At 40.8% G+C, this 26,537-nt stretch overlaps 2 protein-coding genes across 2 annotated transcripts in view; one reads left to right on the plus strand and one right to left on the minus strand.

Moving 5' to 3' along the window:
- BMP6 (bone morphogenetic protein 6) overlaps positions 1–3,711 on the plus strand; it is a 26,492-nt gene extending 22,781 nt beyond the window's left edge. The window contains exons 5-7 of the mRNA XM_009640394.2: positions 923–999; positions 3,281–3,391; positions 3,483–3,711. Of these exons, the coding sequence (XP_009638689.1) occupies positions 923–999; positions 3,281–3,391; positions 3,483–3,632 (338 nt within the window). The 3' untranslated portion in view covers positions 3,633–3,711. The remainder of the gene's footprint in view (positions 1–922; positions 1,000–3,280; positions 3,392–3,482) is intronic.
- Positions 3,712–6,407: 2,696 nt separating this feature from the next.
- TXNDC5 (thioredoxin domain containing 5) lies at positions 6,408–26,305 on the minus strand. Its single transcript, XM_035895901.1, has 9 exons — positions 26,168–26,305; positions 23,384–23,489; positions 22,086–22,182; positions 19,080–19,195; positions 16,698–16,784; positions 13,610–13,750; positions 10,567–10,649; positions 7,207–7,336; positions 6,408–6,537 (listed from the first exon to the last, which is right to left on the minus strand). The coding sequence occupies exons 1-9, from the start codon at positions 26,254–26,256 to the stop codon at positions 6,415–6,417; spliced, it is 972 nt and encodes a 323-aa protein (XP_035751794.1). The 5' UTR covers positions 26,257–26,305; the 3' UTR covers positions 6,408–6,414.
- Between the last annotated feature and the right edge of the window lie 232 nt (positions 26,306–26,537).

The following is a 26,537-nucleotide window of genomic DNA, read 5'->3' on the forward strand; positions in this document are numbered from 1 at the left end:
CAGGTGTTCGCGTGCGGAGCCGCCTCTCTTTCCAAATATAAATGGGAAATTCCACTCGCTGTCAAAAGCTGCATTTTGTCGGGCCATCGGGAGCAGCTCCTGCATCCTCGTACGTTGCGCCGCGGCAAGGGGGGAAGGTCTCTGGTCAGGGCTTGGTACCCTGCTCCCCCACTCTCCCGTACAGTGTTGGCACCAAGGAGCGAGTGAATGCTGAGGGCGTGGGGAATCCTGTGTCATCTGCCGATAAGCAGGTTGTGGGAAGGAGAAATTTGTTTTTCAGCGCATGGCTTGTAAGGGTCCGAGAGCGGAGGTGGTGCCTGGACCCATGTGTGATGTCTGGGGCAGGCTGGGGGGAAGGCACAGAGAGGGACGGGGACACGGCTTCACTGCCATGTCATGTCATGCCATGCCATGTCCATTGCCACGGACATCTTAGCTGTTTAAGGACTTCTGCTAACCGGTAGAGGGGCACAAGGCGATGATTAACCTTCCCGGGGTTGTAATTCTCTCGGGCATTTTGAGCTTACCACCGAGGGCGGCACACGTCAGAAACCACAGCCGAAGAAGCAGGGTGAGTTGGAGCACTCAGCCTGTGCCGGGCTGAAGGAGTAGATTTATTTTTAAGAAGTCATTTTACTGGAGGTGTTTTACAAGCACTGCTTGTCAAGTTGTTAAAGGCAGCTGAAGGAATTATAACTAAGTCACTGTTAGGTGGGTGCCTCCGTTCCCAGAGGCATCTTAAAAGCTTCAGCCCTGCTTTGGATGTCCCTCCACACCCTTACCCTTTTGGCTGCTGAGGGAGCTCGCCGTTTCTCGCTGCTGAGCCCGCAGCGTGCACACATCTGGCCAGCTGTGCCCTCCAGCGACGCTCTCTGCCTGTTTTACTTTCTAAATTCCTGTTTTGTTCTTTTTCTTTTAACAGATTACAACAGCAGTGACTTAAAAACAGCGTGCAGAAAGCATGAGCTTTACGTTAGCTTCCAAGACTTGGGATGGCAGGTGTGTGATGTTTCTCTCCGGGTAAACTAGACATTTTGTTATGAAATGTTATCTAAACAGTGTCACGGTAATTCCACTCGAGGCTGCCATTATGCTTTAAAATGTCCCTCGTGCCTCCTCACTAAAACCAGTCACAGGGAAGGGCAAATAAATATTGATAGTTGTGACATTTGATAAGATCCAGAGGAAGCTTGATACTTTATGAGATTCGAGCATACAGTCGTTCTCTGTCACTCATGGGAGTCACGGTACGGGCAAGGGCTTATATCTGTGTACCTCTAATGATAAGGGAAAAAAAAATCTGATGTTAAGCAGTGTTTTTAACCAAATTGAGTTTTTTCTAGCCATCGGCCTAATTTTAACCTTTTTGAAGTCATCCACCCCTGCCCCACAATTAGCACCAGCTGTGGTAGGTGGACTGAAGACTGGGTTTAGTTGCAACGCTGTGAAGCCAGAGTTGTTTAAAGTTATTTAGGACCAGGCCATAGTCTCATCAAACATGACATTTCAAAGAATGCCCTCATCATTGTCTCTTCTTTTTTAAAAAAAATTTTTTTTTAGTCTTTCATTCAGCTCTTTTGCGAGGGAGGCCCCATTTCTATCAGCTAATGTTTTTACCAGATTATAATTCAGGATGCCAGGGCTGCCCCCGCTGCTTCTGTAATACCTTACACATGTAAGTCCTCTCCCAGCTAATGGGACAGCAGCATTTTTTGTAGCTTATGTCAACTCACCCCGCTAGCCACAACTGTGGCTGCGTGCTGACTCCGTTCCCCATTACTTGTTAGCGGCTTTTTTCTTTTTACTTGTGCGCAGTCTTTCTACCTCCTCCTTAGCTCCCTTGCCCCGCTTCCCAGCAGGAAGCGTATTCCAGTTGTGCAGTTCCCCGCCTCAGAGGCCCTGCCTCCACCTTTCTAGTTGTAGGCTTGAGCAGAAAGGTAAGAAGGACGCTGCCAAAGGAAGGCCAGAGACCAGAAGGGCTCTTTGCAGGAGCTGGAATCCAGATCCTACTTGCAGGGAGATGATGGAGGCAGGGCAGCAGCCCCCTGCAGTTGTTGGGCACTGCTCCTTTAGAACATCCATCAATTTTATTTTTTTTAAGCATCAATTGTTTTTAGTAGTAGAGCACTTCTTCCCTTAGTCTTACACCGCATTAAACCACAAATTTAATTACATGGTCTGTACTGGATTCTGTAGCACGAGAGCGACTGTTTTATGACAAGCAGCTCGGTTTACCAGGACCAAATTATGGGTGAGCTGGTACAGTAAAATGGTGGGTTTGCTATGCCCAGGTGTCCTCCTGTTAGCAATCAAACAGCAAACTTGGCTAGCAAAGCTGCAGCAACAGTCTCTGTGGCAAAATTCAAGCTAGCCCAGGTAATTGCTGTCAGGTAAAGGGGGAATTGACTAAGACTTATATGTATGTATGTGAAGCATACCAGTACGTCCTCCTGCGGGGTGACCTGCAGAGCTTGACACCAAGGGAGGCGAAATGTCTCCTGCTAATTGGTGATGCTTTTAATTTACCTTTGGCTCTTTTGTGTCAGCAGCAGAGAAGTTGTAATTTTTTTTTTTTTCCCTCTTAGCCCTTTGGTGAAGAGTCACCTTCTTCCATAGATCGCCACGGGGGCCACGTGCTTTCACGTGCCACTCAGGCTGGCTGCCCTGCCCCTCCTTTAGGAGCCTGGAAGAGGTGGAGAAGCTGTTACGCAGCTTTGATGTCCCGCAGTGGCCTCAGCAGAGTAGCGTCCCTGTATAAGAGCATGTAAGGTAGAGTGAGGCACCACACCAGTGTTTTATATTCCCGTTCTGGAGCTCCCTGGCTGAATTCTGTGTGCGTGTGTGCACGCTCATGATTTTCTCTGGGAGGGGACACCAGCTGAGGCTGTGATTCAGCCTAGGAAAGGTAGTTCAGCCAGAGGGCCTAACCTGCGGGAAATGTCAGAACACAAAAGCATCCAAACCACAAGCCCCACAAGGCAACCCAGCAAGAGTTTGAGGAGTAAAATTCTTTTAGTTCATGGCATAGATGTGCACCATTCTTTGGACATTAAAATCAGTGTGTCCATGGAAAGTCATGGCTTACCAAAAAAAAAAAAAGCAAAACCAAGAACCACCAACCCAAAAAAACCCCAACCCTAACATTTTCAGTGAAAACACATTTTTGCCCTCAAGAAAGAAAGTTAGTGGAAAATTTTCAGCTGCTCTTAATTGCATGCAGTTGTCTCTGTAAGTTGGCAACTCTTTAATTTGAATCACGTTCTGTTTGTTTCCTAAAAAGGACTGGATAATCGCTCCAAAGGGCTACGCAGCCAACTACTGTGATGGGGAGTGCTCGTTCCCACTCAACGCCCATATGAACGCAACCAATCATGCCATTGTACAAACGCTGGTAAGTCTCCAGGACGCTCGATGCCAAAGCAATAGGTGAATTTGTAAACAAGTTACCATTGTCTCAGTTGTATTTTCTTCTTTGGCAACAGGTTCATCTTATGAATCCTGATTACGTTCCCAAACCATGCTGTGCACCTACCAAACTAAATGCCATATCTGTTCTTTATTTTGATGATAATTCTAACGTAATCTTGAAGAAATACAGGAATATGGTAGTAAGAGCTTGTGGATGTCACTGACAAACAGTCTTCACACGGACTCTGTGATTCTACCATGAACTTCCATACTACCTTCCATGCTTTCGTGAACTACCTGACCTTGGAGAGGGAAAAAAAAAAAAAAAAGAAAAAAAATTGATGAACCACCTTTTAAAACACCATGTATGTGCCTTGTTGGGAGGAAGGGGTGAGGACCGCACGCTGGGGCGCGAGCAAACCGCTGGACTTCTTACAGACTGAGCCTGTGCTGCGGTGGCTGCTCAGCTCTGCAGAGCTGGGGTGTGCAAAGCAGCGATGTGCCCACACAGGCTTTACTGGGCTGGGACAGTCTTAATCTCACATAGCAGCTTGGCCTTAGCCATTGCTTGGATGTTTGCTGCAGTTTTACCAGATGGCGTCTAATACCCAAAACAAGTGAGGGTTTTTTTGGGTGGGAAGATGAGGGGAGAGACGGGGAAGCTAAAGAAAGTGGTGTTAGTACTTCAGACTTAAAGTGTACATCTTGTACAACATAATAAAAAATTCCTAAGGCTAGGAATTGCCTTTTTGTCTAGAAGGATGAGTTACTACGCCTGGAGCATTAGCCTCCTCGTGAAATCCGTGAGGGCAGTAAGCATCTTAAATTGTGCCAAAGCAAATGTTTCAGTTCTCTTATTTGCCGAGCACAGTTTAAGTCTGATCCTGCAAGCTTAAGCTGGCCTGGCTGCACCCTTGTGTTAGAAACACTAGCATGAACGCCGGCCCTGCCTGGTCTTTCCAGCTCGCTATTTGTCTGAGCAATATAGCTTTATACACTTGTTCTTACCCAACTTCCTTCCATTCCCCCTGCGGAGCTGCCTCATCTACTACCACTTGTCCAGGAAGGAAGTTGGGATGCTTCTACAGCTGTAATTCAGACGTAAAAGTTTAGGGGCCATTCATTCTCTAGCTGGACAATTTATTTACAGGAAGACAGAATGTCAACAACATATGCAAGTCTTTGGCCAACCTTTCCCCTTCACCTCACGCAACTAACAAACTGGTATAAAGGATACATTCACAGTGTAGCCACGGTTTGTCTAGCAGAAGCTGATAGCAAATTGTTTCAATCAATATTAAACTTGTATTAAATGCACTTACCTCCAATTCTTGCATTTAAAAGGCTTCTTGTAAATACAGGCTATAATTTATTGCACTTGTCACTGTATATTCATTGTGCTGTATCATTTATAGAAAGACTGCTTTTTTAAAAAGTTTTTATTTGGAAAAAATCTCAAGTGTAAACAATTGTACCACTTTGATTTTATACAAGAAACTCATGAGATTGTGCTTCACTAGAAAGTTGTTAAAAAACGTGATAATAAAGGCTTACTTTAAGGCAGAAGTATGTACATTGATCCAATACATCTGCCAGGAACAGACTTTTAGCTTTCACTGTGGCTTTTTCACCCTTACACAGTTTTAGATTGAACAGAATCAAAAGTTCTGGACAAACAGTGAAGTGAAGTACCAGGAGAAATTCACCAATTTAAGCGTTCATTGCTCTTTTGCACCTTTTTTTTTTTTTTAAAAAAACCCCACCCCAACTGACTCCATATGATGGATAAAAATCAGCATCTTGACAGATAGTCATATTAGCCTGTAGCCATCCTCATTCCATGCGTTTCTGTGCATACGAGATGCCAGAATTCAGTCCTTCGTTTGCTGTCCTCTTTGTATCATGACAGTCTCTGCGGTGTAAATGCTTTGGCTTTCAATTATGTCTAACGTGGAACATCTTATGCACCAAAGAATAGAGCCATATTATAATCCAAGGCACCACAGAGTGCATGGTCCTAGCATTCAAACTTAACAACGCTTACCACTTGGAAAAAGGTTAAGGCTCAAGAAGAGTGGGGAACGATTTTACTCTACTGTAGAACAGCTGAATGAAAAAAAACAAACAAAACATTGTACTACTTGTTGTTCTCTAAGTCAGTCCCCTGAATAAGGAGCAGGTCAGCACAAAGTCTAGATTCAGTTCTGAAGTCTAACCGATCATTTAATATTAACGGAGCAGTTAGCGCCTATTCACTTTGGCTCGATGCGAGTAGAGCACAGTTACTCCTCTGGAGCTGGACGGAAGCAGCCTACGAAAAATCTGCCTGACAGACGTATGCTATGGCATTGGTAATGTTCAGGCACACGTTACAGTACCATCACTTCCATTATGGCTACACCTCCCATGCTGAGAGGATTAACAGGAAACAACCAGCTCATGGTGGCCTGGTATCTTCCAAAGAGGGGTGTGTGTGTGTTTTCAACCTCCCATGACTTTCCATTTCTTAACCAGCAACTATATTAAGACAAATAGGGTTTAAGTACAGTGGTAGAGGCAGAAGTGACTCAACACAGCTGTAGCTTTTACCTTTCTAGTAATGGTGGGCAGTTTGTAAAGATTACTTTTTTAACCAAATCTAACCTGAAAACAAAAATATTCTACTGGTGCCCTTAAGTTGGTTTTCTTAATGTATTTTAGTCTCAAAGGAAACCATTTACACTTCATTGCGGGAACGCAGAAATGCAGTAATACTACCAATGCTGAAAATATTCTCAATTTGCACAGTAACTACTTGTTAGTTTTCCTTCACACACGGTAGCATGTCTTTAACACACACACAGAGGGAAGATACCAACGTTGAGTACATTCAAGTTCCCAAAAACAAACTAACAAAAGCCCCAATCCCCCTCCCCCCCCCCAAATACACTCTTTGAAAATTAGCAATGATAGAAATCCCTCAGCTACTGTACAAAGACAGCCAGGGACAGAGCATCCAGACTTTTATTACAATTCATCCCTTGCCTGACGCAGGACAAAGCTATGCAGGGATTCAAGGTCTCTTGTTCCATTGTGTTCACTGACTTTCTTCCCACCTCGGAAAAGCAGAAGTGTAGGATAACCACGTACCTTCAAGAGACACGCACACACACACACAAAAAAAAAAAAATAGGAAACCTGTTACTAGTGTCCAAACTCACTGGTAGTCTTCACTTGTATTTACCTGACTCTGCAAAGCCACCAAACCCCTCTAAAACAATGAGACACTTTAATTAAAAAAAAAAAAAACCAACCCCAACCAAACCCAAGCAAACAAACGCAAACACCACATCAGAACTTCCACTGCCAACCTGTGATTTCTGAACACTTGTAAGTGAATGGGCCTATGCATGTTCCTCTAGGCTCTTGGAATGGCAGCTCCAGCTCTGTCTTCAGTTGTCTGCCTACCAGCACCAAAAGACACTTTTTTTCCCCTAGGAACAGAACTTTGCATCGGCTTTGCATCTTGCATTTGCAAGATTGCTTTGGTGCTTTCACAGAGGGAGGCTTCTTAAATTAGGGGCTGCTTCAGTTTTATCCAATAATGAGAATGACCAAGTCTGAACTAACAGTCCAGGAAAGAAACGGTGTCACCAGGTGCTGTTCTGAACCACCTCTTTTTTTTTTTTTGGCTAATGGAGAACACAGCTGCACTGTCACCAGGCACCCGTGATACAGCAGCTGGCTCAGCTGCACGCTACAGCCTCTAACGTTTGGTTCACAATACTATCCCGTTCATTTCAGATCTTTCACACTTACAGAAAATCTGTTGCAGACGTTACGTTCCACAGTGCAGTCTACTTCTGCTATTTTGACGTCAGTCAAACCTGGAAATTGCTCTTTGGCAAGGTTCTCCCAAGTTGGAGCCAAGTTCTTACAGTGACCACACCTAGAAATACAAGAGAGATTTGTTTAGCAGATACACCTTCCAGTTTATCTCTACTGTCTTTCTGCAATAGCTGTAAGTTTAACTAGCTGCCTTTCCTATTCCCTGATGATTTGGCCCTCCAACTCCCTTACACTATTATGTCAGTAAATGAGCTAAGAAAACGAGTCATTTTATGTATGTTAAGCACTGAAGTCGTTTCTGGTCTTCATTAGTCTCATCTGGAATGGTATTCTGGATGGCGGTGCATTAACATTGTACCCTACAGAGGAATATGAAGCCAAATAAAGATGAGCACAGAAAACACTAAACATGTTTTAAGCAAGGCATAGAATGTCTGTACTACAAATTAAGTTTTCAGCATATGCCAGTTATGCTAACATTACATAGGCTGAGTTTAATTATTTAAATGAGATTTTAATTTCCCTATTAAATTTCTTTCAGTTCCTAATGGCCTCCTTGACCAATGTAGCATTGCCCAACGCTGGAAACACAATTTTAATAGAGGCATTTGTCAGCACAGATGCTGCTTTTATGAAACACTCCAGTAGTTTAATGTGCTTTTTTCACTGCAGGTACTTTGAACTTAACCACTACCACGGTACGTTCAGGTAGATCCGCAATGGAATTGTTTGACAGTCAATAAGCTTCACTTAGCGAATGCAAAAAAAACCCCAAAACCCACATCAGGCCCTATTCTGATTTCCATTAAATAGCAAATCATTCCAGTTATATCATCGAGAACACCAAAAAGCCTATTTCTATTTTATTCCCTTCTCTCTCTACAGTAATCTGAGAATGCAGTCCACAGAGTACACACAATGAAACATCAGTGTCAAGAGAGAAAATGATACTGTAAAATGGCAGGAACTATAGTAAAGTATTAATTTTGTTTATATTTTGAACTTGGTTTAGCCAAGTTCATAACTTGAACTTCTTACTGCCTTCAAGAAGAATTCCCAAAGCGCTTTAGACTTTAAAGCTGCATTGCTCATTCTATTCTAACCCAGCCGCACCTTAATTGGGTTAGTAAAACAGCCCCGTAACTGCCTCGAGGCTGGATCAAGGCATTTACAAAAATAATGAAAGATGTCTCAGAAAAAGTTTTGTTAATGCAAACCAGTGTATATTTAAACCATCTTGTCAATACACAGTATAAAAGCATTTCTGACCATGCACAAACACTACTAGAATAGGATGATTTTATGCTTGCTATGCAAGTTAACATTAATATTTATCCAAAACTAACTGAAAGACAGAACTAGCAAGAAACATAATAGTGTTTGCTGAGCCCTACATAAGTTAATCCACTTGGAAGAGAAAAAGGTCATTTATGTGCAGAGCACTACAGCTGTGTATGTAAGCCTGGCTTTCAGAGCAACAGTCGGGATAGCAGCGATGTAAATATAGGAAGTATTTTGCTAAATGGTGGCTTTCTGAACACTGCAGCCAGGGAGCACACACCCGTTTAAGAACTTGACTTTCTGCATCCTGAACCACCATTTCTCAGCCTGCCATCCAACACTGATCATATCTGCGAGATCCAGCAGCACCCCATTAGCATCTCACGAGATGAGGAGATAGTTAAAATGCAGTATTATTAAGAAAAGTTAATTAAAAAGGGAGCATTTCTTTATCTCGAACTTTTCCAGAAAAAGTTTCTCAGATAACGAACACCTACGTATGCCAACAAGCCCCGAGTTCAGAACACAGACTGGAAGCTGCTTTGTGCGCAGGTACAAACTGAATTTACCCGCCAGTTCTGCTGGTGGTGTAGTAGCAGCACAGGCACAGATTCAATCTCAGTCCCTCACGGTGCAGGGAGAGGATAAAGGGAGTGAACAAAGAGCAGTAAACGTGAAGGGTGCGCATATGTGTCTGTCTGTGTGTGCGTGCATACACATGTGGGCAGGCTATTTCTTAACACAGTGGTGGCAGATACTTGCCTACATCCAAAAGCAGATCTTTCAAACGTAGAGAGCATAGAAGTGGCTCTCAAGCAGCAAACCACGCTGCAGTAAAAGGGGTGACAACGCTGGAAAAGACTGCGGCATTGAGGTGACGTAAAACAAAACTAGCCCTCATGCTTCTTGCCGGTGATATGAAAATCATTCATGCCTACTGTCAAAGTTAAGCTGCAATATTTTGGTACTCCTGAGCACATTTAGATATGGGTTGCATTTGCTTGTATCACTTTGTAATGGTGACCTTTTACCACCCCAAACAGAAGATCTTTTTATATTTTATATTCTGCATTAATGAGATGGCTAGTGATTAAATCAGAGATGTGTTATCTTTCCACACAGCAAAATACAGCTTAATTTTGATCTCTCTCCCTACACTAGGCTTCCTACTATTGGCTAAGAGACTGGGCAATGGGTGAGAAAGACAGCATGCAAGTTTCACTAAATTCAGTCCAGGCACAAACAAGATGAAGGCTATAAACTAGAGAGAGAAACGTAAAACTTCTTGTCTCAGAAATGGAACAAGAAGAAAAGGGGCAAAGTATTTGTTCTCTGAGTTTGTAATACTGAGGTCTTACCCCAGCTCGGGTCCCAGGCTCTGCTGGATGTGCCAGTAATAGCATGTCCCAGATAGGACATTACTTCCCCCCTGTCCCCAGCAGTGCTTTCCATTGGGTGTCTGCACCTACACCATCTGGGCATTTCCACCCTGGGTCACTATAAGAACATATTACATGGAATATACTCTTGAGAACATTTCAAAATTGTCACGTGCAAATTAGGTTTTGTCAGTTAACTGAAGAGTAACAGCCAATGATCCATAGCTCTACAATCTGTACTAATTCCCAGGTGCTTAACTGAGGGTTCCAAGAGAGGTTGGTTGTGGCAGGAGAGGGCCCAAAGGCCAGCGTGCTCTCCTTTCTCAACACTGGTGATCCGCCACCCTCACCTTACCCTAATCAAGGGACAGGATCATGCTAAGCCTGCAAAGAAAGCTTCAATCCCTTTGTTCCCCAGCATTACCTGGAGGCTGACACAGTAAAGCTTCTCTGTCAGCCTTTCTACAGAGAGGCATCCCAAGAAAGCTAACACAGATTGAGCTTTTTTGCTGTAACTCTTGCCAACACACACATTCTTCAGTTAACTCACGTTTCAGATCCAGACAACCAATACCACAGTACTACACGCAACTCAAAGACCTACAGCAATGAATACACCGACAGCTTAGACCAGCAATAATCCTGAACGCAACAGGTGCGAACTTCTTACCACGGAGCATAGAATTTAATAAAGGTGATCCCCCTAGCAATGGTTGCATCAAAATCTTTTTCAGAGAGAGAGAGCACTCCAGCCTGTTCAAAAAAAAAAAAAAAAAAAAAAAAAATCAAGACTTTTTGTATATATATTGGCCAAACAAGTTTTTAGCTACCTGAAAGGGAGACTCAAACTGGAAAAGATAATATTATTGATAATATAAACAAGAGTAGCAACAGCACACCTCACTTTTACCCCTCAGTTGCTTTCCTCCCCTAGAGAGATGTAGAGAAATGTGTATTTCACGCTGGCTCTCATCCGTAATTGGAGAAACAAAACATCCCTATTTTCAGGGGATTTGCCTGTATCCAAATTCTTAGTTGTTGGAAAAAAAAAATCACCTTCATTTTAATACACTGTCATGCAAATGTTTCAAGGAACAACCCTGAGAGGAGTTGGCTTAAAGCACGTAATGGCCATCTGAGAGTTTAATGAGGTATTCGAGGCATACTGGTGATGTCTTGACAGCTGTTCTCCCTTTGCTATATCTCTGCATTGCATACATAGAAAGAGCTGTTACCAGAAACACGTATTTGCCTGTCAAGAGGCCATCACCACACCACACTCACATGGACGCCAGGAAGAATTTTTACTCCTGATAACATCAGGAGCAACAGCATGGGAGTGATGGGAAGATAGCACATTGCTTACAGACAGGCTCATGTGAGAGCCCAGAACCGTAACAAACTTCATTTTTTGTGCAAGACCCTTAAGGGTGGGAGGGATTAAAAGTAAATAAATAGATCTCATGCCTATAAAAGCTTCAATTCAAATGAAAGCAAAACAAAACCAAGAGCGCAACTGACAGTATTACCAACTCTACTTTAAACCCAGTGAGAGTTTTATGAAAAGAAGCCAAAAAGAAACTTGAAATTACAAATTAAAGGTATTGGAAAAACATTTCTCTAAATAACTGTTAGTTCATGAAATTAAGTTATTCCATTAAGTTGAGGTGTTATTACCTCTAAAGAATTACTGAAAAAATAGAAATTATACTTTCTAATTATTAAATAATTACCAGTTATTAAATAAAATTAACAGTAAATACGTATTCTTCTATTCTAAACTTCCTAATGGATATCTAAACCAGATGTTCTGAACAACATTTACAATCTAAGATACCAAATCTGAAAACCCTATAAACAATGTCCTCCCCGTGATCCACACACTAAAGCACATTTTAAAGATCTGTAGATTACTATCAGAATAGCAACATGAACTATATAACCACAAAAAGAAGCTTAATATCAGATAGCTCATTTAGCTTGGTTTCTTAAGAAAATACAGCTTAGGCAATCACATATCTGAGCATCTGCTGGTGACTCTACCTTAATCCCTCTGGATCATTTTTGAGTAATTTTAGTCATGTCTGGCAGGAGAGAAGTCTCACGGACATAAAAGTACAGCTTCCATGAAAGGGCTGGCATGTACTTGGCCCGTGTAAGACATGGGGGAAATCCACATAGGGACTCAACACTGAGACACAAATTTGTAGTCAGGACTTGTTGCTTTTGCTGCCCATGGTGCCAGCTGTGGGCTGCTGATGGTAAATGCAGTCAGCATTTGCTGGCTGTGTGGGCCTGCCCCTCATCTCGAAACTCACAAAACCAAAACCAGAACCAAGATGTCTGAAGATAAGTGACCAAGAAGTGGTGGCATCCAAAGCTGGGATTTAACGTTGCAAAGACAAAGCTGAGCCCTACACTGTGTCTACTATTATTTGGCAGAAAAAAATTCCCCCCCAATCTTTTCCTGTTTGTATGTGTGCTGGTGCATGCAAGGCATAAGTGGGAATTTGCATCACATGTGGTTTATGTTATTTCTATAAAAATAGAAAGAGGACCAATTACTTTCTGCATTGTACTAACACCAGCTTGTTAGGATCTTCCAAATATGAGATCAATCTAAAAAAAAATAAAAATGGAGGGGTATGAAAGTTGCAAACCTAACGTCACTTTTGGTAAGCCACTTTATGTAAGATTAGTAACCCTGCTGGAAAAGTCAACTGGGAAAGGTAATATTCTCCTGTGAGAAGGTGCATATAAAGCGTATTTATATTATTAATATTGACGCTTTTTAATTACGTAAGTTCATTCTACATCACAAGGTTGTGTAAATCACCATCCCTTACTTTTTAGGTAGAAGTATGTTTTCCAGATTTGATGAAGTATGCTTGAAAACCATCCCTAATTTCTCAACCTCACTAATTTTACATTTTGCTACAAGCCATCCCTAATTTCTCAACCTCATCAATTTTACATTTAGCTACAAGAAAAAGGGCAGATGAAATGCCAAAGTGATTAAAAAAAAGAAAACTAAATGACATGAAGTACAGCTATGCAAAGGCAATGAGAGTGATTAAAAAAAAAGACAGAAAACTGAATGACATGAAGTACAGCTATGCAAAGGCAATGAAGTTATTCCTGCCAATTCCTTGGCAACCCTGTAGCTCCTACAACCAGGATTAGAATAAGCCTTCAAACCCGAGGAATTTTCTTGTCACAGGACGTTACCTTGCCCCATTTAGATCAGTCTTCATAATCTTTGCTTGCTTGTTGTTTCTGCAGATAGTCTAGAAGTATAGGACCCTGGCTTTTTTTTAGTGGCTTAGCAGCATGTGCCATCTTCCTGGATTCAAGTGAGAATCTTGCAAGAAATGTTCATCTTCATAGCAATGAAATATGCTGTCATACTGACCAAGGTGCCAGCAGTTCCGCAGACCAAAAAAGACCACATTTATGCCACTATCTAAACAATGTATTACTATCTAAACAAAGGAGCCAGCTTTTTTTCTTCCTTCCCCGATTCATCAGGTTAGTAAACAAAGATTTATGGTCTGATTCTACTCATTAGTTACTAAAAAAAATAACCAGGAAAGTATTTGATACCATTTACATCTAGAAATCGTCAGGCTATCAGAGAAACATGTGGACGACTTGGACAGGCTGCTGAAAAAGTTTGAACTCTTTTAACCACTGCAGAGTGCAGAAGCACTTACCTCAACACGGGTGGGTTCTGCGGGTGGCTGCGGGGCTTCGGTGGGTTTATCTGCTGGTGGTTCTTTCCCAGAGCTCTGTAGTTGGGAATCCACATATTCCTTTAAGGAATCGAAGTCCCTCTTCCCTTTGTACTGGTCACCCTGCAATTATCAAATAGTTTGTGCAAGTGTGTATATGCAGTTAATCTAGCAAGTAAATAATTAGCAAATAAATAATTATCAGCAAAACATAAGATTGCCAAGTGTAAGCATATTCACAATAAATATGACTATCTAGTCGTTAAACCTCTCCGTGGCATTCCAGTCACTCCTCATCTTCAGGATTTGCCATAGATTTTTCTGTACCAAAAGGAAACAATCTCAAATTTCCTGGAAATGAAAGGTATTTTAGAAACTTTTCCACTTTGACCTTCATCTCTCACTCTAGATAGCATTTTCAAGGTTTTATTTTTCTGAACCTAAAGGTACGGCAAGTAACAATAAAATACTCATTGCTGTTTGGTGGTCATCTCTGTTACCATTAGAGCTCTGTCCAGTGTTTTGACAGGGCTGAAAGACTGAGCTGCATGTCACCTGAACTACACAGTTGCTCCTCTGGCCCACACATCCTTGGAAAACCCGAACGGTAAGGCAATGCCTTCTGGGTCCCTAAGTTCACCTGACAGCAAGAGACAAAAGCTGCCTGCTGTGGGGCAGGCATTTCCAACAGCACCACTCTCACAAAAGTTAACTCACATTTTTGAACTTGCAAGTAAAGCCCTCAACCAGCTAGATCTTCAAGAAGCCACAGTTTGCCTTCGATACCTCCCTGTATCTCAGGTACTTTCACAAGTCCAGAGAACAAGAAATCAGAGCACCTCTGAGCAGTTTCTAGTCTCAAATCCACTGTTGACCATCTCCAAACTGACTCTTGTGTGATTGCCCTCAGCGCTCTGTGGAAATTTGTACTAATTTCTCCATTCAAGAGAGAGATCATCTCTCTGAGGTACTACACATCCATTTTGGATAAAATTCTGGAGCTTTGGTCCCATGAGGTGTGGGCTACAAGATGTATCATCTCCTCTCTCAGATGAAGAGTAACTCTTCAAGAGACAGCATGCAACCTTCCATATGTTGGAAGGAAGAACAGACACCTCTGCATCTATTTCCTGTGTCTTTGGAACTCTTTCTACATATTTTCTTTCTTTTGTCATTTATAATGTTACTTGTAACTATAGCCACCTTCCCCACACGGGGTCTAAATCACAAAGGAATTAATCTAAGATGATGCAAGAAGCCTGTACCTGCTTGTTTGTATCCGCTTCAGCAGGGCAGGGTCAGTGCCCATTCATTCCTCCCAGGGGTTCTGCTGCATCTAACCAAGACGGATGGTGTGACGCCAGACTTCAGTCATGACAAAGGGGATGATGGTATTACGGACAACAATGCTGGATGGCTGAAGCAGTTCTCCTCCCCTTCCCCCCCTCCCCTTACTGAACAGTAGAATAGGAGCCAGAGAGATTTCCAGGAACTTCTGGATTAGATTATTGGAAAGTTATTGGGGTCTTTTTGTGGTTTTGGTTTTTTTTTTTTTTTTTAATATATTGTATCAGCCCATGAAGGAACATGTGATTCTGGTGGCCACCAAGGGAATACTGCACTGTCAATGGAGAAAAGCCAGTTTGATGTCAACAGAAATATATTGTTTAGACTAATGGCTGAGATTCAGCTCTACCAAATAACAACAGCAGTGATCCGTCTTTTTCTTTCACCGCACTCTTGTTCAAATAACTCCAAGCACCTCAAACTTCAATAATTACAAAGGGTCAAAAAAAATTTGATCTGGCTCATCGCAAAAAGCCACAGCTAACTTTTCTAGATGAAGATAGTATGGTTCTGGCAAGGCATCTTGCCATCTGTAGCTATCTGAAAAGTAAAGCAGGTGGGAAACCATTCTGGAGAAACAGCAGAATGCTTCCATTCTTCAGACTCACACCACATAGACGCAAAAGTTTAACTGAAAACACTTCTGACCTTAGACATGCTGCCGTGTTTGACTTGAGCAGTTGCTCAGCTTCCAGTTCTGCCTCTGACATGTGCCAGGCACTGCTGCTTGAGCAGTAACAAGGCCGTGTATTTCCTATGTGAATCAGGTTGGGATTAAAAAATCCAGGTTCTGCTTCATTTAAATCCTCTGGAATGTCTGATCTTATAGGGGTGATTATACCAAACCTCACATGCAGTGGTATGTACTCATGGCCACTTTCTCTTTAGAGTGCCAGAAAACTGCCACAAGCAACGACCACTAAACTGGACTGAGTAGCAAAACTTGTGTCTCTGATACTGTAGATGTTCAAAAAGGAATGCAAGATGAATGCGGCAAAACCCCAACCCCACAAAACTTAGTGGGTAAGAGCTGAAAGAGGAGTCCTGGGTTGCCTGCTTGCAGACCTATATCCATTTAATACATATAATTTATCTTGAAAGTGTGAAACCTCTGTTAAGTAACACTACTATTTATGATACGTTCATTTGCTGTGTTTGTGTATGTGGTATTTATAAATACTTTACTTCCCCATAACTTCAGAATATTGTAATTCTTTGAATTGCTACACGGAAAAATGTCAACTGGGCCCACAGGACTCACATGATATCATACGAAGTGTTCAGATTTATAAGAAGGAAAATTTGCATCACTCAGACACCACTCAGCTGATAGGCACCACTTACAGATGAGATTGTGAAAATTACATAGTTTTGTATTATTTCTACTTCATCCATGTTTTTATGTTCCATAGGAGGTAAGGTATTAAGATAAAGTACACACAGAATTCTCTTACACAGTAGCATAACTGGAGATACAGCTTACAGATTTATGAACATCATACTGGTTATTTGCAGAGCACAAAGAGCAAAAAGCTCTAACTTTTATCTGTGGATGAAGGATACCTCTTCCAGTACCAGACTGAAGCTCCAACATTCTTTTCTCTCACAGGCAGACTTTCCTGTATGCCCACTTGATGTATTTATTTTCCCCAAAATAAATACATAGCTCTAGTATTATTCAGAAAAAAAATGGTCTGATCTTTCGCTGAGCTTGCAGACTCACCTTTTCACCATTCCTAAACCAGAGGAGTGTGGGATAGCCACGAACTTGGGTTTCAGAGCAGACTTTGTAATGCTGGGTACAGTCAACCTACATTTTGAAAAAAAATATAAACCATTCAGTGCATAAAATAAATATACATCAAACATCATAGCTTCCCTTATGTTTTAAATATCAGCAAAATACAGGAACTAGCAATGCATGGCTTGGCAAAACTCAGTACCGAGTACTGTCTTGAGAACGATTATGTCTGCTTTCCAAATAGTGGTTTGGTTATATAATGGGGAGAGTGTGTGCATCTTTTTTTTTTTTTTTTTTTTTTTAGGAGGGATTGGGGAGGGAGGTATGGATAGAAGGAAGTAGTAACAGTTACAAAGAACAATGAAGACATGACTAAATATTCCAATTAAAACAAGTACTTGGTATTCTCAGTAAAATCACTGCATGGACAATAAGACACAAAATGCTAATGTGAGAGCGCTTTAATGTGAAGATGCATTGGCTCATCCATTTTTTAAAAGACTACTCTTTAAAGACTTCAGAAGACATGTCAACAGCTAGCAAGTTAACTTTGCTCCAAGGGAAGTTCCAAGAGCATAGCAACATTCAATTTTAATACGTCATAAACCAATCTGTGAAGTTAACAGTTTATAATCTTTTTTGAAGCAGAGAAAAAAGACAGATTAAGCATTGGAGCCTTTGCTCGACACAGCACTTGGATTTTGAATTTTGCATTAGAAACACTCTGCTCCAGACCACTGAAGATCAATTTTAAAGTTTAAACAGAATCCTGACAGTAGGTATCATTGCTGTTAAGAGACTATTCCCCCAGATTACATGAAGGTCATGATTCAACCTTCTTAGAAACAGTTGTGTTTCCTGTTTACTTACAGACTTACAATCTCAGCCAAGACATGTTTCAAATAGTTTAATAACATATACAGTTACACAAAATTGACTAGGCATAGAGACAAATTTTAGTGGCTGTATTAAATAGCAAATATCAGTAACAGTAGCTGTGAACATGACAGACAACTGAATAAAACAGAAATTTGGAATTTTTTTGTTTATCTTCTCTGGATGACAGAGACTGGTAACTTCAAGAAGATACTTAAGCTAAGGAATGATTTTATCAGACAACTAGCATTCCAGGTTCTCAAACAATAAATCAGCAGATGCAACATTTGGTAAAGGCACTATCAAAGGAGCAATAGCCTCTGATGTTTTAGTCTCAGAGGGAATCTAATTTTATATCCACCAGGTCTCAAAATTTTTTTTATATACATATATATATGTGTGTGTGTGTGTGTGTGTGTGTCTTCCCTAATGGATAAATAATTTGACCTGCTCTGTACATCTACAGTATATCTGAATTAGCAGATTTTCAAAGCATTAAAAATAAAAATAATAATAAAAAAAAGCCAAGCTGATCACCCCTAGTAACAGCTGAAAGCACTACGAGGGCAGAGGCAGGGGAGATAGCTGGCGTTTTGTCCCTCTGCATGACTGACAACACTGCTAACTTATGCAGTCTTTCAGATCAGTGGAACCACTCTGAAAGCTTAAGGATATGGAAGTTGAGCCCAGTCAGTTTTCCACTGTTGGCAAATACAGAGGGATTCACATCATGAGCCACCTGGACTTAGGTATGGGTCAGCAAACAAAGCCAGTAACTGCAATTGCCAGACCACTTCCATACCTCTGCAAAGAAGTCACTCCACGTACAAGTAACAAGCTCCCATGGTAAATACACCACAGAATCTGGTTATCAACCCTAAGGGAAATAGTAAAGCAGGACAAGATATCAGTTTTTAAGATGGAAGACTCCCTGAAACCTTTAGAAAGTTCTATGGGGGTAAAGAGGAAAAGAAAAAGATTAAAAAAAAAAGGATAAATAATTCATTGTGAAGAGCCCTGTAGGTCTGAAACTTGCTAAGGAATCCAATGCTGTAAATAGTGAATTGGAAGTCACTTTCCCACTCAAAATAAATTCTGAAGTCTATTAAGTTCTGACAGAGGGGAAGCACAATAAAAAAAAAATCTCAAAGTATTAGTCCCTGTATATGAAGTATTGGACTTGTTCCCAACTCTCTGAAGCAAGAGAGCTGGCTGTGTTTCTAGTGTTTCTAACTAGTCCTTGCTTAAAATGAGGGATCCCTGTTGCTGTAACGAAACAGCTGTCTCTTCAAAACAGAGCGAACTACTGGGTGTGCAAGAAAAAGATAACCATCTCAAAAGTAAAATGGGAATTATGACTATAAAAGGATTTAAGAGGTGACAAACAAAACAACTGTTATTTGCAAATCACAGCACAAGTACTATGATACTTCGCTGAAATATTCATTCACCCAAAACACACTTTCAGACTAAGAGCGCTTCACCTACCTTGCCAATCTTGACAGTTTCCGAATGCTCAAAGGCTTGAGCCAGCTGTTCCCAGGTTGGGGCCAAAGCCTTGCAATGCCCACACCAAGGGGCAAAGAATTTGATAAAGTGATTACCTTTTAAGTCAAGGAAAAAAAGGGAAAAAAAGAAGATTTAACTCACTTGGAATGAATTTGGCTGCAATTAAAGACTAGGTACTAATCTCAGACTGCAAATTTATCATGGTATTTCCTGAGTTAAAGATAGGAAACATTGTGAATCAAAGGCCAGGGCAGAATACTTCAGCAATTAGGTTTTCAATACTGTATGCGGTCCCACAGTGTTGCCAACTTCCCTGAAAACCGCAAAGCTTCACAACCTCAAGCCAACAAATGAGATATTAGAACTAATATTTTTAACCTAATCATTTGCTACAATATCTAATTCTACCATGCCAATCACTTGCCCTATTACAGAATAGGAAGAACCACCAAGGAACGTGTATTTGTAACAGTGCAAACGAAAGTAAGTATTAAGACTTCAACTTAAATGTTTCTTAGGAAACCACTGCATTAAACTACCTAAATCATTTTGTTCAGCTTTCCATTTTCCTTTTTCTGCACTGCTCTTTGTATATCAACTATTCAGAAATTGCTGACTTTAGTAGATATTTGCAGTGTTTTATAGAGCAGGGTCACTGTACTATCCCCTACTAATGTTTAGTTTAAAAGTATAATCTTAATTGCAGAGTACCAGAATATGTAATTTCCTTCAGTTAAGTTCACTATTAATTCAAGATGCTGCATGCTTTTGCAAACATCAAGGCAAGGCTCTGATAATACAAAATAAAAATGAACTTAATTAAAACAAGGAAAAAAAATCAAATTAGTTTGAAGAAAACTTATGGCTTCGATGGCATACGCTTAACTGGGTAAAAAGCTGGCTGGATTGCCAGGCCCAAAGAGTAGTGCTGAATGGAGTTAAATCCAGTTGGCATCTGGTCACAAGTGGTGTTCCCCAGGGCTCACTACTGGGGCCAGTTCTATTTAATGTTTTTATCAATGATCTGGACAATGGGATTGAGTTCACCCTCAGTAAGTTTGTAGATGACACCAAGTTGGGCAGGAGTGTTGATCTGCTGGATAGTAGGAAGGCTCTGCAGAGGGATCTGGACAGGATAGATCGATAGGCTGAGGCTGATTTTTATGAGCTCTGCACTTGGGTCACAACAACCCCATGCAACACTACAGGCTTGTGGATGAGTGGCTGGAAAGCTGCCCAAAGGAAAAAGGACCTGGGGGTGTTGGTTGACAGCCAGCTGAATGTGAGCCAGCAGTGTGCCCAGGATCCAAGAGGATCCTGGCTTGTACCAGGAATAGTGTGGCCAGTGGGACTAAGGAAGTGATCATTCCCCTGTACTCAGCACTGGTGAGGCTGCACCTCGAATACTGTGTTCAGTTTTGGGCCCCTCACTACAAGAAGGACACTGGGGTCCTGGAACATGTCCAAAGAAGAGCAACAAAGCTGGTGAAGGGTCTGGAGAACAAGTCTGATGGGGAGCAGCTGAGGGAAGTGGGGTTGTTTAGCCTGGAGAAGAGGAGGCTGAGGGGAGACCTTATCGCTCTCTACAACTGCCTGACAGGAGGCTGTAGCGAGGTGGGGGTCAAGTCTCTTCTCCCAAGTAACAAGCGATAGGACAAGAGGAAATAGCCTCAAGTTGCACCAAGGGAGATTTAGATTGGATATTAGGAAAAATTTCTTCACTGAAAGGGTTGGCAAACACTGGAACGCGCTGTCCAGGGAAATGGTTGAGTCCTCATCCCTGGAGGTATTTAAAAGACGGGTAGATGTGGTGCTTAGCAACATGGTTTAGTGGTGGACTTGACAGTGCTAGGTTAATGGTTGGACTTGATCTTACAGGTCTTTTCCAACCTAAACGATTCTTTGATTCTATGAAATGCCAGCAACTAGAGAAAAGCTCTTGTTAACAGAATTATTCTTCATCCTTTGAAGACTCTTTGGGGCTGATGTTACTAGAATTCATTTCTGGTTTGAGGGCTTGCTCACAAAAGCAGGTCAGCGAAAGGACATCACAAAGTAACTAGGAAATGTAAACTGCAACAATAGCATACTCTAACTTGCCTGTTCTGCACCAGGAATACTTTCAAACTAATTGACATGCTTTGCTTTAGTCAAGTAAACGGCAAACTGAAGTTTCTCATGAATGAGTAAGAGCATCTAGTCAAAATCAGCTGTTTTACACCATATAGTCTGTGATATGCTCTCCTCCCCAACAGAAAAAAAATAAAATTAATTTTGCCCTAGAGCACCAAAAAGGTAAAGGGGCATTTTTCAAGAACGAAAGTCAACCCTCCACCTGGAACTGCTAAGCCTCCTGCCAAATTTAAGCACTGAACTTCTTGTAGCTGAAGTCAAGAGAGGACAACAGCTTTACAGATGATCATAAACCTGCTCAAGCATTGGATATGACCATAAAAATGTCTCCTTTATTGATGCCAATGTAAAATACCACAATATTAAGTTGTGGAGGAAGGAAGCTAAACAATATTAAAGAAGGGGCCAGACTGGAGTGGGACAGGGGCAGTAAGGAGGAAGCGGGTGGATTATATTTAACCAGAAGAGCAGCCTGGGAGTAAGAACAAGTTGGCACCCAGGGAAACAGGAAATACAACTGGCAAAAACACAAGGTGAATGGCAAGGCTGTGACTGAGCAAGCAACTCGGGCAAAGAGACATGCAAGCCCCACTAGCTTATTCCACATGATTAGGGGCCTCAATTTTACTCCCTTCTGAGTGGAGTTGCATTCTTAAACTTTCTCACGGTGTGCAACATGTAACTAAACTACTGCATTTTTACACAGTCTGTAGCTTCATCCTCTTTCACTAGGTATTACTGGAAAATAAAAGTGGGAAGGAGGTACCTTGAAAACTAACATTTCTGTTGCAGACTCCCACAACTGATGTCTCTGTAAGCAAGTACCTTTTGCTTATGAAAAAAACCAGTTACCTTCTGCTATGTGCATCTTGAAATTGTCTGCTGAGAGTTCATACATTCCCTGCTTGGGTTCAGGGGCTTTTGGTGGTTCCGTATCAGATTCTGGATCCTATTCATGAGAAAAAATAACTTTTATTTGTCTTGTATGGTAAATACAAAATATTTGATTCCTGTATCATGCCATTCTGTGGTAGTGTTGTAAACCCCGTACTCTGAAATTTTAAATTCCTAAAGCAATGTCCTTATTTAGATTGATTGAGGTATCTAATGTTTCCTAACAAACAACTACTTGAAAGCAAAGCGTGAAAAAGACTACCACACAGAAAAGAGCTATCACATTCATTCATCACATCACCACATATTAATACACTTAAATTACATAACAGTTCCTCTGTAGCATCACACATAAGTCACACCTGTCATTGCACCAGTTTCAGTGGTCTTTGGGCTACTTAAAAATAGCTACCGAAAAAGCTGTTTCAGCTCCCCTCATGCAGTAAAGAGGGACCTAATGGCTCCATGAAGGCAACAAGAATGAGAAAAGAGCTACCACTTTAGAGATATAACTTGCAGCAAACCCATTGGCACTTCAGCAAAAGCAAGTGACTACTTTCTAGATCTTAGGGTCAGAGCTGGAAAGAATTTTTTAAGAACATCAAAGCACGTTTCTTAAAATAGTTATGCATTTCATGTTTAATTATTAGAAATATCCTGCTTGTTTAAATATAATCAAATTCTAATTGTGGCTCAGCAGTCACTAATGCTCTATCTTGATTAGCAACAGCAATTTTAGATTTCATTTTAGGCAAGGCTTGGCTACTATATGTAAGTGCTACCCCTAAACTTGAGGGTTTTGCTAGTGACTATATTAGCTTAACTTGCCTAACTGATTATTTTAAACCCTTTCATAAGGCTACAACTGAGCTAAAGATGGCATCCACGTTTGAAGAGAGAATTAAGTCCAATGCAAATGCAATTTATAATGTATTATAGCTAAATCACTTTTCCTATTCTAGAAACATATAGCCTACAGGTGTCAACTGAATTGACACTAAGAATTGTATCTTAAAATGCCAAAATGCTAGACAGTAAAAACTGCATTATGTGCTGTAGTTTTAAATACAGGAAACATATGGCAGGTCACAGGATGAGAGTTTTAATTACTATTCTGACTTATGTGGAAGCTGTTCCATATTGTTACTGCCACCTGACTTATTCTCAGGAGCAGATTTCCTCCTGGAAAATGAAACCTAACCTATAGAAATGATAGCTAAGGGAATATTTCCTTTTCTTATTTCCTTTTCACTTACAGATGGTTCCTCATTTAGTTTCTCCAACATCCAGTTTTCCAGTGCCTGGAAGTCCCTAGGGCCTTGGTATTTCAGAGGTTCCTGTCCCGGTTTAAGCAGCTTTAGGCTAAAGAATCAAAAAGCAGAAAAAGAGTGAGGCAAAAATTTTCAAACAGGAAACATTCTCAGAAAGTCAACATGCTTTGCTAATCCACGGCAATGCAGCTCAGGCCGCAGTAACAGCTCTGTTGACTATTAACATCAGCATTGGGCATCTCCCTCAACTAAAAGGGTCATGGCTAGAACTTAGGACACTTTTTCATTCCCTTGTAAGCTTTTAAAGGAGATTTTTAAAATGGCAAAACCAAATGCCATGTGAAAAATCAACATAGCCTAATATTACTTTGATCAATAAGCAAAAGCAAATAAAACATTGCAGCCTTCAGTTCTAACGTTAATCATTCATTATGCCTATGAATTCTATTTCAGTTTGTCAAAAAGCATCGGTTGTGGTCTGTTTACCCCTCTCCATCACCAAAGGAAAAATATCCAATGCTTATTTTTCCAAGAATTTCTTTCTCATGTTTCATTCCTCAACTGCTCTTGGAATGTAGGACTTTTTACATGGTATTAAATCGATTAAAAACATGCTGAAACAAGTCAATAGGACAGGGAAATAAGTGACTGCTCATAGGGATTCAAGACTTCATGATTATAACATTTAATAGTTGCTATCAAAAATCTTCCATAAGCCACCTAAAACTTCTACTATTAAATAGTTCAGTTAAAATTGGAAATATATTTGGTAAAGGGGCAATATCAACTTCTGACCTAGTCTTATTTTTTTTAAAGCACATCATAGTTTCAATTACTACTGTCACCCAGCCCTCAGTTCCTCTTGCCAAGATGTAATTTTGTACTGCTTTTTCTTTTTCTTGAAATGTTTTTCTCTCTTCTTGTTCCACAGTTGGAAAAAATAAATATATGAAAGTGTTGAAAAACCACATAATGCAAATATATTCAAAAAAGATAGGAGCTCCCACTGCCTTTTCTATTTAAGGTATCTGTGAATATTCCTTGTGACAATAAAAGGTCAAAAAAATTTTTTTTTTGGGGGGGGAGGGGAACAACTTCATAGTAAGAAGGAAACAACAAAAATGAAACAGAAGAACATGAGAAAAAAGATATTAGATTAAAGAGCCAGCTGCACCTTTGTTTTCTTCAAATGAGGGTAAGTTTTCTCTAGTTCAGTTGAGAGTATTTTGCGGCACCAAATAATCCTGAGACAACTGTACTAATGAACACAGGGAGCTGCTCAGGCAGTTTTACTCTCAGGGGATGGAAAGGGGATGCAGCCTTTCCTTTGACGGGCGTTTGGAAAAGCAGTGCAGGGACCAGCACATCCTGGACTTGCAACAATCCCTCTGTGCCTGAGGAAGCTGTGAAATTTCCCTTGCTGGAGGTTTTTAAAAACAGGCTAGTTAAAAACTGACTCAGACAGGAAGAGAATTGATATCATGAATCCCCCTTCATCTCTGTATTTCTGTAACTAGCAGATGACTGCCTTATCATTTATACTTTTCAAGTAGACGAAAGCAAGTGCTATACACATCCATATATCTTTTTCTTATTCAAAATCTCTGCTGCTCTTTCTATTTTACAAGGAACAGCACCACAATATAATATATTCAAATATGCAAAGACAACCAATGTTCGCTTTTGGGGATATTAAAACAGAGGATATTAAAATATTCATTGTTTCTTAGCATTTCTAGTGGAACGAAGCCACAAACTGCCCTTAAGGACAATTCCTATTTCAACAAGGACTTTGCTATTCATAACTCTCAACTTCTACTCAGTCGCTCTCATCTGCATCAAAGCGGGTGCAGCCAGGGCCATACGTCAAGTTCAGGCTGTTGCTGGGGTCAGCAGTAACACTAGACAAAGTGAGCAAAGGGAAGGAAACTGAAAAACACAGGTTGAGAAATGGCTACAGAAGACAACATTCTCCATTTATCCCCACTAAGATGAGTAATTAGTAAAGCAGTTGAAATGATCCCATCCATTTTTGCAAGAAGCTTTAAAGAAGACACAAGTGAAAAAAATCCCTTTGCTCCTTTTTGGCAGCTAAAAAGGGAGCACGCGTATCTAACCCAAAAGCATTACCCAGGCTGACCTCTCATAGCTACTCTAGATAGTGTTCTGCCTACCAAAGCTGAGGTAATAAGGCATATATCCTTTATAACAGGATAAGTTTAACAACCTTAAACTCCAACTGAATTTCTCCTAGATCAATACAAGCAAAATAGCCTAGAAAAAGCTTGTACAACATCACCACTGCTATGCTATGTGACACTATTAATTTATCATTTTTTGAGCACCAAGTTCACTCAAAAATTTAGGAGATCACCTACACATTAATTATGAATGGTGCAGTGTACTGACAAACTTGTGACAAGTTATTTTTAAAAGTACCATTACCAGTGACCAGCTCTATCATGCATATCACGGCTGTATAATGCACTGTTGCTTGAGAAAGAGGTACCCTCAGATAAAAGAAAAGGACAATTCTGGATTTCACTTAAACACAGATTTTTCCAACACATAAAACAGTTTCTTAAAAAAAATGTATCACATGATATTTAGCAACATGGTAAAAGGGCTTAAAATGAACATAAGAGGTCCAAAGGGCTACAAAGAAACCCACCAAAAAATATAGCTTAGAAGTTAGCTTCAACAAATTGGCAGAGCATCATGGAAAATGAAAAAAGAAATAAATAGGAGCAGACATCCTTGTATACTTACGTAGGGTATCCTCGGACTCCAAATTCAGAGCACAGTGGAACATCTGTAGTACAATCCACTTTAACAACATAGACCTGTGGGTTTTCCATGTTGTTGTATTTATCTCCCAAATCATTCCAAGTTGGCTGAAGACGCTGACAATGTCCACACCTGCAACAGAAAGAGTAAGATCTTTGCTTAATAGCTGCTCATGGTTAGAGGGAAATGAATCTATGGAAAAGACATACACAGAACGGTCAGAGGTTTTGATAAATTTAAAAACAGTTAAGTCAGAAATCTTCCATACCTGAGCGCTGTTACACTAAGCAACAGTGCACACTATTAAGCATTGTAGGATGCTGCACACACATCTCATGTAAAAATCGCCAAG

Source organism: Egretta garzetta, unplaced genomic scaffold (genome assembly GCF_000687185.1).
Source record: "Egretta garzetta isolate BGI_Z169 unplaced genomic scaffold, ASM68718v1 scaffold246, whole genome shotgun sequence".
Lineage (NCBI taxonomy): Eukaryota > Metazoa > Chordata > Aves > Pelecaniformes > Ardeidae > Egretta > Egretta garzetta.

Excerpts from the sequence above, each read along its gene's own strand:
- TXNDC5 (XM_035895901.1), bottom strand. The coding sequence starts at position 26,256 with ATGGAAAACCCACAGGTCTATGTTGTTAAAGTGGATTGTACTACAGAT. Across the intron at positions 23,490-26,167 it reads GGAGTCCGAGGATACCCTAC|CCTAAAGCTGCTTAAACCGG; the intron begins GTAAGTATACAA and ends TTGATTCTTTAG. Across the intron at positions 19,196-22,085 it reads CAAGATGCACATAGCAGAAG|GTAATCACTTTATCAAATTC; the intron begins GTAACTGGTTTT and ends TTGACTTAAAAG.